This window comes from Alexandromys fortis, unplaced genomic scaffold (assembly GCF_014885135.2).
Source record: "Alexandromys fortis isolate MF-2015 unplaced genomic scaffold, M_Fortis_MF-2015_v1.1 scaffold_146, whole genome shotgun sequence".
Taxonomy (NCBI): domain Eukaryota; kingdom Metazoa; phylum Chordata; class Mammalia; order Rodentia; family Cricetidae; genus Alexandromys; species Alexandromys fortis.
Window position 1 is genome coordinate 3950277 of NW_026068042.1, and position 12618 is coordinate 3962894.

The window sequence follows — 12618 nt, forward strand, 5'->3', positions numbered from 1 at the left end:
AGCTTACAGAAAGTCTATGGTGGTATGGAGGTTTGAATGAAAATAACCTGCATTGGCCCACAGGGAGTGGCACTCTTAGGAGGTGTGGCCTTGATGGAGGAAGTGTCTAACTGGGGATGGGCAGAATTTCCAACAATTTCTTGTAAAGGTCATTGTACCGTTTGACATTTTATACTGTGTATTCATGTGAAGGTGTGTTCTCCGCATTGGTGATTATAAAATCTAAATATTGACCAACTATGAAAAACATTGGAGATACTTTAAATCATGCAGTATCAAGTATTCAACCAAGATCTCATTTTTATGTGAAAATAAATAAATGTGCCTTCTCACCAGTGTGCAAACTTGCTGTCATCCTTAATAAACGGTGAACTATGTCTAACAAACAAGTGTTTCAAAATAAACTTCTTCATGATTTGTTGCTGGTGAATGTCTGATTTGTATACCATTTATATGCCCATATACACAGGGCCTGGTAAGGAGAAGCCCCTCCTCTGCCCAATTGAGTGGGGTTGGGCAAGTTGATTGTGGTTGCAGTGGAGTAGGAAGTCCACCAGGGGGAGCTGCAAGGCATCTTAAAAGACACAGAAGACATAGGAAGAGGGAGGCAGAGCTACCCTTAGACTGAGACATTTGATCCTTGCTATGGTTCAAATGAGTTTCAGGTTTGCCTGTGTCAGGCATGCTTACAGAGTGGTCTCGGTTCATTTTGATTCACCACAATCCAGGGGGCCTGTCCAATGCTGATGTCCTGTGGCATTGTTTATAGCCAAGGTCTACTTGTGAGATCCAGGTCAGCTCTAGGGCTGTCCTGTTGCCTCTCCCAACAGCCAAGAAACCACATTGAACTCTCTCCCTCTCTCCCTTCCCCCTGTCTCCCCCCTCCTCCTCCTCTCTTTCTCCCCCTCTCTCTCCTTCCTTCCTTTTTATTATTTTTCTTTTTTGAGACAGTCTTATATAGTCCAGGTTAGCCTCAGATTTATTATGTAGCCAAGGATGACCTTGATTTCTGATCTTCCAGTGTCTGCCTTCCAAGTGCTGGGTTACATGTACCACAGTGCCCTGTTCTATGCAGTGCTGGAGACTGAACTCTGGTCTGTACCTTTGAAAGTGCAGGAGGCTTATTGCTTAGAAACCTCCCAGAGTTGGTGCCTGTGCGGCTTAGTTTTACGCCAACTTGACACAAGCTGGAGTCATCTGGGAGGAGGGAAGCTCAATTAAGAAAATGCCTCCATGAGATTCAGCTGCAGGCAAGTGTGTAGGGCATTTTCTTAGTGATTGATGTGGGAGAGCCCAGCCCATTGTAGGTGGTGCCATCCCTGGGCTGGTGGTACCGGGTTCTATATGCAAGCAGGCTGAGCAAACCGCGAGGAGCAAGCCAGTAAGCAGTACCCCTCCATGATCTCTGCATCAGTTCTTGCCTCCAGGTTCCTGCCTTGTTTGAGTCCAAGTCTTGACTTCCTTCAATGAAAGACTATGATGTGGAAGTGTGAGCCAAATAAACCCTTTCTCTTTGGTTTGCTTTGCTCATGGTGTTTTGTCATAGCAATAGAAACCATAACTAGGACCGTACCCACACCTAACTGCTCCCTGGCCTTCGGTGTCTGTATACACCCTATGGGGCATATGGGCCAACCCCTGGACTGCTCCTTGCCTGGCTCCAGGCTTATCTTCCACGTGGTCACCTCTCTTCACTGGGGTTGCCTGCTGGGATGCTGAGCTGACAGTGAGAGGCTGCAGGAAACAGCTGTGCTTTCCTCCCCTACCTGCCTGAGGGACTGAACGGCGTGCTCCCAGCCACCTGTCTTCTCCTTTGCGGCTGAAGGACTGCGTCAAGACAACACGGAGGAATGAGGCTGAAGATAGGGGCAAAAGTGACCATCACCACCTTGCTTCTGTCTCCGCTTCCTAGAGGGAACTTATGATCCTCCTGCCTCAGCATGTCTTCTGGTATAAGAGGCTATCCTACAAGCCCAGCTGTCTGTGTTCCCTGGAGGCACATTGAGCTCCTGTCAGTCGCTTGCTTGCTTGCTTGTTTCTGATAGACTGGTCTCAAGCTCCCTGTATGATCAAGAATGACCTTGAATTACTGCCTCTACTTCCCAGTGTTGGGAGAACAGGCCTGCATCCAACACACCTGTTCTGAGAGAATTCTTTTAAATTTCTTATGAGATAATTCACCTGACTTTTTTATGGTGTCGTTGGAGGTTTATTTACTGCTTTGACAGGGCCGTGCTTCCCTCTCCACGTTTTAGTTTAGGCGCATATATGTGGGGGGGTGGAAAGGGTGTGTGTGTGCGCATACATGTTTATTCATATATGTATGTGTGGGGGTGGAGAGGGGTGTGTGCACAGCACATGTGTATTCATATATGTATTGTGTGGGATGCAGAGGGTGTGTGTACATGTGTATTCATATATGTGGGGGGAGAGGGAAGTGTGCACAGCACATGTGTATTCACTTGCATGAGCAGCCACCTCTCTGTCTTCATAGACTGGCTCTATGTGGGAAATCCTTCACCAACAAGCCTCAGCAGTGGTTCTCGAGCCTCACCGCCAGTTTCTAGTGATGTCCCTTTGCCTGAGCGTGCGCACACAGCTTCCCCATCACCCCCATGACGGGAGCTGCCATGCTCTCTGTAGGAGCCGCTCACCTATGTCTCTGCAGCATGGCAGGTGCGCTGGCTCTCCAATAAGAAGGTGACTCCACCAATCCCTCAGGAGCCAAGATATGCCAGGTGAGACAAAAAGCAGCCCCTGGACATTTGCCCAAGGCTGAAATGCTAGTTATGCGTCCTGCTCTTCTTTTTCCCTCTCCTAGGGGTGGGTCATCCCAGCAAGTGGATGCCACCAAGTAGAATTTCCAGGGAGGGACCTTAAAGCTTTTTCCATTTATGTGCATTTGTTTTTGTCATTGGCGTCCGTACTGCTCAGCTCCTGAGAAATCTGTGGAATGTGCATGCTGAGGACTCTAGGGGTGAGCTAAAGGCTCTGAGTCCTTCAGTTGTTACAGAAAGTGCTCAACAGGGCCAATGCTAAAGGTTGACCACAGGGGTAATGGGGATTGTGCCATGGGACACTTCCCCAGTGTGGCCACTAGGAGGTGCTCAAGGATTTTTCTCTTAGCCAGTAATGTCCTAGGAGTGGTAGGTACCCAGAGGATACATGAGATGTCAGGAAGGTTCAGGTTCTTTTATTTCCAATAATAAGTCTCCATTCCAGAGAAAACTTACATGTGGGAAAATTTGGGGCAAAGGGGAAGAAGTAACATAAAGAGGGCAGATCTGTCCTTCAGAGCTTTTGTGAGGCACCTCCTTACACACACAGAGATCACTAAGTCACACCGTTACCTTGGCCCTGGGCTGGGAGGGAAGCAGCCTGGGCTGGGAGGGAAGGTCAGAGAGCAGACTGTGAACTGTGATGGGGGAGTAGGTAAGGCTCCAGAAGAGGCCATGTAGCTTGTTCCCCGGCAAAAGAACACGGCCTGGTTGCAAGTCTTGCACTCGGAGACACTAATGTCTTGTCAGAGTGCCTGGTTACACTATCCATCACTTTCCCCCACATCAAGAAACACAGTATCAGCTGGGCGGTGGAGGCATACACCTTTAATTTCAGCACAGGAGGCAGAGACAGGCGGATCTCTGTGAGTTCGAGACCAGCCTGGTCTACAAGAGCAAGTTCCAGGACAGGCTCCAAAGCTACAGAGAAACCCTGTCTCAGAAAACCAAAAAAAAAAAAAAAAAGGAAAAAAGAAGAGAAAAGAAAAAGGAAGAAAGAAACAGTGTCACCATTATCAATAATACACAGGAATGTGAGGGGAAATGTGTATACATAACATGGCTATTGATGTAGTATTAATAAAGGTTACTTTTGGCCATGGAATTCAAATTACTTTTACTGTCAAAGTATTTTGGCAGCCAGGCATGGTGGTACATACCTATAACCCACCCCCAAACTTGAGAGGTAGGAACAGGAGGAGGTCCAGGCCTAGCTGAGCTATGCAGCGAGCATGAGGCTGTCTAAGGCTCTGGTCTCAATTCCTTTCCCTCTGAGTTTTCCTGCCTCTGAATCTGTCTCCTCTATGTATTGGATTTATAAAAGAAAAATTAAACCAATAACACTTTGCTTCTGGAGTGTAGAGAAGGCAACATCCTAGCCAGGAGCACAGACTCTCCTCTGGCCCCTGTAAACCCTGCACGTCCACTTGAAGCCTGCTTCCACCTGGCCACACACTAGGAGAATAGGCAGATCCTGAGCTGGGCTCCTAACCCCTGCCTGTGCCCTCGCCTGTGTCCTCTGTCACCAAGCTCTGCCACTGAGCATCCCTCCCTGACCTGTTCTCTGTCACCAAGCTCTGCCACTGAGCATCCCTCCCTGACCTGTCCTCTGTCACCAAGCTCCTCTGCCACTGAGCATCCCTCCCTGACCTGTTCTCGTAAGCTTGGATGACAGAAAGCAACAGAAGATTTTTGGACCCCACTTCAAATCTGGGCTTCTAATTCTATGCATCTGAGCACACCGGCGGCATCTCTGAATCTGCCTGCCTCCTCGACCCCCGCCCTCTGGATTCTGCCTCCACCCACTCTGTAGAGCACTTGGGTCTGTGGAGGGCTCTGTGAGCGGCTATAACCTCCCATAAAGAACAAGCCATTGAGCACCAGCTCCTGCCCAGCTGAGCCATAACTGACAAGATCAACTGTGAGCTGCCCTGGGTCCTCCTTTTTCTGCACTCCCAGTCTCCCAGTCCAAGGAGCACCCCAGAAAAGAATGCGCCCCCAGGAGCTACTCGGGCAACTAAAGATGCTCCTGACACACAAATGTGAATGCCATTCTAAACATGTACACAGCACCTCAGGTCCATGTCTGTACAGAGACATACATACATGCATGTGCACAAATATGAGAAGGCAAGGGCTCACATGCAATGCTCATTTGTATGTAAGATCAGAGTTGTATATCCAATTCACCAATTCTAGGAGCTCATTTTTAGCACTTTCTAGGGGCCATGTTTGGTTATTAGGCTCCTGGGATGGGTAAAGCCACTCACAAAACCCTCCACATAGCCAACCGCTCTGCGAAGAGGCTGAAGGTGGAATTTAGAGGGCAGGAGTTGAGCAGGCAGGCAAACCCTGAGATGCCTCCAGCCTACTTGGGGTTTTATATTTTCTAGAACATAATTGCTTTGCTGCTCTCCTTTGTACTTTGCCCCACTTCCAGAGCGGCTGTGACAGGAGCTCACGAGAGAGCCAGTCTTTGGCCTCACAAGCTGCCTGACTGACTTCAGTTTCCTGTCCTCACCAGGGTCTCTGTGGTTTCCAGGGTGATGATGGTCCAGAGATTTCCTATACCAAGATACCCAGGGAACATGGCTGAGGGGACTTTGACCTTCTCCCCTGGCACCTGATATGAAAAGTCTTGGTCACATCCTTGACTTACAGGCAATTCTTAGGGAAAGCAGAAGAAGAAAAAAATCACCCATTATCAATGTAACTCCTTGGGGTAGTTTCAATAATGGAAAATGTGATCTTTATTGAAATATTGTTTTGTCAAAACATTTCTGGATATAGAAAGCTAGAAACAGAGCACCCCAAATGGCAGAGCTGAGTAGGACCTTAAGTTTCCCCAGTGGAAGGAACTAAAGCCTGGAGGATGAATCCTCCGGGTGACTCGGGCGCTGGAAGGATACTGATACGGTCCCCTGAGCAAGTATAACACTGCTGCCTCCAGAGGGAGTCTGGGTAAGGAGCTGTCACACACAGTGTGCCTTATGACGGCCTTGTCTACCCTCAGCAGACAGCCCAAAACCTCAAGCTGAGATAACACCAGAACTCAGAACAGGAAGTCCTTGGAATCTGACTGCTGTTGCCATGGTACCCACAACTACCCCAGGAAGTCAAAGGCAGGCTCCCCCAGCAAAGTATCTCATCCCATAGGGAAAAGCGGTGAGCCCCAGATGTCATGAGAGTGTTCAAGATTCAGGCTCAGAAGGTGCCCAGCCTCCAGCAATCCCAGAATTCAGAGGTCAGTGCAACGATTGTTCCTCCGCTCTAAGCGCAACCTTTGTGAACATCTGATCCCGTGGGCAACACGACTTCAGAACTGTAAGTGGGACTGGTACCTCACCCACAGCAGAGACCAAGGGCTCGCCTAGTGGTGGGAGGGGCTTGCATGTAGCTCTACCAGAGCAGGGAGGCACGGCAGAGTAGCTGAAGGTGACTCACAAACAGCTTCCTCACAACTAAAGCCCACTTAGCACACAGCTCCCAATGAGACATAAAAAATAACAATACAGGGGCTGGAGAGATGGCTCAGAGGTTAAGAGCATTGCCTGCTCTTCCAAAGGTCCTGAGTTCAATTCCCAGCAACCACATGGTGGCTCACAACCATCTGTAATGGGGTCTGGTGCCCTCTTCTGGCCTGCAGGCATACACACAGACAGAATATTGTATACATAATAAATAAATAAACATTTAAAAAAAAATAAATAACAATACATTTTGATGCCCTTGAGATGCCCTGGGATTCAAGGTCAGCTAATAAGATACTTGAATAGAAGCAGGCATTGCACAACAGCCTCTCAACTGAAATGAGCTTTCTGTGTGGAGGGTCCAGCAGGGGCATTCCTTTCTGTGATGACCAGCTCTGCATGAAGTCCACACGAAGCCCCCTCCTCTCTCCTTAGATGTCTCTGGGCCACACTGAAGACTCGGAGCGCTTATCTAAAACAGTAGGCAAGGGTTTTGGGCTAGGGAGGTGGAGGTCATTCTTACTTCTATGTGGAAAACAGGTCAGAGAAGCAGCTCTGTATTCCCCAGGTTGTGGGCAGACACGTGGAAATCCAGCCGTGAAAGAAAAGGTGTGCACATGGATGTATGTCTGTGTGCATGTACTGCACACACATACACACACGTACACACACGCGTTGCTGAGGACTCAATCTAAGGCTGTGCACTTGAGTGCTACCGTTCAGACCCGTTCCCACCCGGAATGCTTTGATGTACAAGTTTTTACATGAGAATCAGTCCAAGAAAATAGAGACACGTACAACATGCTTCCCATACCTAATTCTCACTTAAATAATTTAGAAAATATTAACGAAAAACCAGATGGTATGTTGAGAATGCCGGACACCTGTGAAGCCCACGGGGCAGACACATACGCATAAAGCTTTGCGTTCCCAGCGCTGTGCATAGCAAGCACCTGGACGATGCTCAGGGAACCTCAGCAGCTCAGTAAGAGACGGCAAAGTCCAGGAAGAAAAAGGTACAAGGTTGAACAATGCAAAAGGTCTCCCCTTTGATGCTGCCAGTTTCACAGAGCAGGGACAATGCATAACCCAGAGGTTGTATAGCTATTTCCTAAAGGTTGACTCAGCTCATATCCGTAGGCTAGCTCTCAGTTTGCAGAGGGATGCTTTGGCCTCACGAATAGAGCTATGGGTTGTAAAGCAGAGTAACCCACTGTTAATAGTTAATCCTCAAGCTGCTGACAGTCTGTTCTCATTCTCCTAGGCTTACAACTTTATATTTCTTTCTACATTTTTATGTCTGGAATATACATTTTAATTTTTTTTTATTTTTGGACGCTTCATGAAGCCATCTGTCACCAGATTAGCAAAAAATCATACACTGATAAGCCTAGTACTTAAAAATTGATGCTGGGAATGCAAATTGTGGCAACTTTTGGTCAGGTGAACTGGCATTCATCTATTATAATGAAACAAGTATAATTCGTAATTCCACTAGAAGATCTGGCTTGTAGAAATAAATGCAGTAGCATACAAAGATACATGTTGACATATTTGCACGTTTGTGTGCCTAGGTAGATAACATGCATGCACACATTAATATAAACTACCAGCCTTACTAATGCGCACTTGCTGTTTATGGGAATAGAACACAAGAAGCAGCTGCAATGACTAATGATAGGGACCTGTTTTAATGAAGAATGAAGCACCCGTTTATGAAATACCGTGTAACCCTTGTCCAATTTTTTTTTATTGTATACAGTGTTCTGCCTGCATGTACATCTGCAGGCCAGAAGAGGGCACCAGATCTCATGGTTATGAGCAACCATGTGGATGCTGGGAATTGAACTCAGGACCTCTGGAACAGCCAGTGCTCTAAACCTCTGAGCCATCTCTCCAGCCCCTGTCAAATTTTTCTTTGCCTGCTGTATTTTTATTGATTCAGCTGCTACTTTTGCAGTGCTTTCTGTTTGTTTGTTTTTAATGTACTTAATTTGAAAGGAAAATATAATTCTGCCTGCTCACGTGGGATTGAAATCCCGCGAGGCAAGGTCATTCCCGTCTTCCTCTCTACTATACCTCAGAAACAACCAAACCTTCCTGAGTTCACACACAGAAGGTGCCTGTAGAAAGAATTTGTTTTTTGCATACCATTAATCAAATTAGTTCCTGTTGCTTGTCACCAAATTGCCCCAATTGCGGTCAGAACCCGCAGAAGAATGCGGGCTCTTCCAGTTCTCTTCCATGGCCCTTTTGCCAAGGTCGTCACGAATCTGCGGGGCTCCAGTGCAGCCCCGACTCCACCTGTTGTCGGGGGCTAATGGGGAACGCCTCCCCTTTGTCTTCTGAGCAAATGAAGAATTGTCTGCTCACCCAGCCTGCAGCCTTCTGCTGCTCTTCAGCCTCTCTCGTTGTCAAGAAGATGACGATCAGCGTGTGCTGCCCCTCTGAGCTGCTTTTCCAGCACAACAGCATGGATCTATCCACAGATATGCCCTGGAGAACCCAGGCCTGGGGATGGAGCTCCAGGCCAGAGCTCGGGCGGACTATGAGGCCCTGCATTCAACAACAGAACAAGCTAACAGCAGAAAGCCTAGGTACCAACTTGCTTTGCTACGTGACCCACATTTGAGGCTGTCTCTTTATTCCTTTTATGGCAAAATAGAGATTCTTTAGCTTAGTCTCCGCTACAGTGTTCTGATGAGATGCTGCAGGGACGCGTGAAAACGCTCAGCTTTAGCGCTTTTGTCTTCTAGATATTCATCTCTTTCCTTCCGCGTCATCTCTACCATCATTCATGAAAATGTCAAGTCCGGTAAGTAGATCCTCTCGCCAGAAGGCAGGTGATGGCAGGGCTGGGGAAATGGTTGTTGATGCAAAACCCACAACTCTCACCCCAAAGCGGGATAAGGGATAGTTTCTTCCGGAGGCAAATATAAATGAGCTTGGCTCAGGAACACAGATTTAGGTTGCTCTGAAGCCCATTTTCTGGCATGGCAAGAGATTCGTGACATTGTACATTAACAGAACACAGAAAGTTAAAGATCAATACGCAGCCTGGTACTTTGCCATCACTAGGTCACTAGGTCACACCAATGTGGGGAAATCTCTGCTACAGGTGTCTGGGTTAACTGATGACATTTTGAGGTTGTCAATATATTGCAAAATGTTCCACCTGACAGTCACAAAGATGTGCCAGACAAGGAAGCAGGCGAGGAATGACTGGAAGGGGACCGGAGACTGCCAGAGATAAATTGTCATTAGGCTCTGGACCTGCAGCACTCCAACCCCCCACAGTCATTGAAGCTGTCCTTCATCAGTGAATCTGCCTCGCAGACTTTTCAACATAAGGCATAGTTTCTAGGGAAACTTGCGTTCACGTGGCTCAGTCAATAAAGTGCTTGCCATGCAAGACTGACGGCTTGAGTTTGATCCCCTAGCACCCATAAAAACCTGTGTGTGTGTGTGTGTGTGTGTGTGTGTGTGTGTGTGTGTGTGGCACCCCCAATGCAGCAATGCAGGGGATGGGAAAAGACAGGAGAATCTTAGGGGCTTGCTAGACAGTTGTTCTTGCTGAACTGACAAGCTTGCGTTCAGTGAGCGACCGTTATTCAAAAACTAAAACAAATGGTGATAAAGAAAGATACGCAAGAGCCGGGCGATGGTGGCGCACGCCTTTAATCCCAGCACTCGGGAGGCAGAGGCAGGCGGATCTCTATGAGTTCGAGACCAGCCTGGTCTACAGAGCTAGTTCCAGGACAGGCTCCAAAGCCACAGAGAAACCCTGTCTCGAAAAAACAAACAAACAAACAAACAAACAAAAAAAGATACGCAGTATCAACCTCTCACTGTGCACATATGTTCATGTTCACAGGCATTCACAACATGCTCACACACACATGGTGTAGGATGGTAGGCAGCACAGGGTTACAGTGGGATTCCCATGTTTCCATAAGGACCAGGGCCTGCACCACTGAGGGCTTCAAGCTTGACTGGCCGACCGCAGGGAAGGGCGAGTCCAGGCAGCACTGTCCAGAAACCAGAAAGCAGCCCTACCGCTGAGCTGACCCTTGCCAGCTCCTCATGACAGCAGGGCCACAGCCAAACTCAATCCACAGCTTACAGTCACCTACCCGGGCAATATGCAGAGACACACTTCCTGGACTGTTTCATCTTATCCTCTTATAGCTCTAAAACTAAGATGGTATCCTGATCACCATCTCTGTCACCATCACTGTCACTGCTACCACCACCACTACTAATACCATACCATCGCCAGCACCAACACCTCCTCACGAATTACTGCGGCGGACATCACCATGACCACCGAAATCGCTACATCATCACCATCCCTGGCATTGCCATCAGTCCCATCACTATGGCCATTAACTTTAATCAACCTTCCCATCTCACTTCCCCACCCTAAGGACCTACCAGCAGCACCAGCACCGTTATCATCATCCTGACTATTGCTGACATCACCACCATCACTACCGCCATTATCACCAGCGCACACACCATCACCATGATCACAGTTGTGACCAAATCCTTATCCTCATCTTTATCACCATTCCCATTTAGTTTAATCCGCAACTTAAATGATATCTGAGGGGCTCAAACAGGTTAGGTGCCTTGCCCAAAGTTGCCCATCAGTGGGTAGCAATAATAGGAATTGGAGTGGGATCCCACATCTCATATTTCCACTATTCTCTGGGTGCCTGGATGGCTTAGGATCGATGACTTCCATTCCCATGGGTCCCCCGTGGCGAGTTTTCCTTGCTATGTCTTTGGGTTGATGCCAGTCTGAGGGTTGGATGCCTGGTGTTCTCTTCCATCAAGGAAACTGTATGGACGTTCCTAGCGGCACGATTCATAGCAGCTAGTGGCAGGAACAACTAAGTATCATCAGCTGGGAAGAGATCAAAAAATTGTGCTATTAGTCACCCAGTGCAATATCATTCAGCCTTGAAAGGGAAGAAAGCGCTGATACATGAATGAACCTTAGAAACATGGTAACTAAGAGGAGCCAGACACAAAGAGCCAGACATTGTGAGAATACACCCTGACAGTATCCAGTGTGAGCAAAGCCGGCGTCAGAAAGCATCGTAGTGCTCACCAGCAATGGAGAGGGTGATGCTTGGGGAGCCTGGGGATACAGGGTCCTTTGGTGAGTGATGAAGACATTCTGAAGCTAGATAGATGGTGGTTGCATAAGATTGTGAATGTACTGAATGCCCCTGAGCTGCACACTATAAATGGATACGATGGTGAATTTGTGTTGTGTACTTTACCAAAAAGAAAACTCTCCATCCATAGCATCCCTCTGACTGTGTTAGGGTAAGGGCTCAAAGAACAGGACTTGAACCATAGTAATATGCCTACTTAGGGATTCTTAGCTACCTACAAAAAAATAATTAGTCTTTTTGCCCCAAGCAGCTCTTGTTTCAGACCCCAAATTCCAAAGTACTTCATAGTTTGAACCACAGAACACTCCACCCTTATCTTGAGAAGATGCCCCGTGACAGATGCTAGCCAGGTCTGAGAGTTCACCAGCAGCTTAAAGTCTGCATTGATTTTCTTTGTGCTGCCCAGTCAGGGAAAGCTGGCATTTGGGCAACGCTCAAGGCCCTTCTCTCTGATCCCAGCAGCGCAGGACTCGGCTGGAGCGCCGGATTGTTGGTGCAACCAACAGGTGGCGTTTTCCCCAAGATCATTTCTGTGGGGACCTGCTGGCACTCTCCCAGATGTGCAATGTTTTGAACATAGACCTTGACGAAGCTCTGAAGAACCCAGAAAGGTAGGAAGGGTTGAAGGACCATGGCAGGGGATGGCAGCCCAGAAGGTGGGGGGAGGTACTTGATGGCTAGACCACGCTGGCTATACGTGGTCCAGTCATATCTAGGAGGAAACCTCACTAGGGGATGACCCATAGGCACGGAGAGGGTCTGAAGTGACTTCTTGCTCTGACAAGGTCTGGTGGCGGTGGCTAAAGAGCAGGTTTTCCTTTACATATGAACTTCGGGCTCCCATCAAAATCTAAATTTATCATCCACGGACCGAATGATCGCTTGAAAAAAAAGCGCTATGGCTAAGTGTCTTGGTGTGAATTCTGATGTGAATTCCTATGAATTCCCATTTCTACACAGGCTACTGTTCCCTTTCCCTCTCTTAGTAAGAAGCCCTAGCATCAGGCTAGACCATCACGTCTCCAACCTGCGAGTTCTACCTGTCCAGAGGACACAGCAAAGGACCTCAGTGCAGAAGGACCCTTCACTTCCGAGTGCTTGTGCCCTGGCTTGATGCCACTAATCTCTGAACCAGTAGTCCTGTCTTGCACGTTCATGGTTAAGTCAGCCTAAGCAAAGGCTGCC

The 12618-nt window shown here is 48.0% G+C and overlaps 1 protein-coding gene across 3 annotated transcripts in view; it reads left to right on the plus strand.

Annotated features, from left to right (window-relative positions):
* The first annotated feature begins 8058 nt into the window (after nucleotides 1-8058).
* Nucleotides 8059-12618, plus strand: part of Btbd16 (BTB domain containing 16) — a 49558-nt gene continuing 44998 nt past the window's right edge. Inside the window, exons 1-2 of one of the 3 annotated variants that reach the window (XM_050166098.1) lie at nucleotides 8059-8076; nucleotides 11893-12044. In XM_050166098.1, coding sequence (XP_050022055.1) covers nucleotides 8059-8076; nucleotides 11893-12044 — 170 coding nt within the window. Of the gene's footprint in view, nucleotides 8077-9044; nucleotides 9114-11892; nucleotides 12045-12618 lie in introns of those variants that run through there. The other 2 variants (XM_050166099.1, XM_050166097.1) reach the window with 2 other exon arrangements.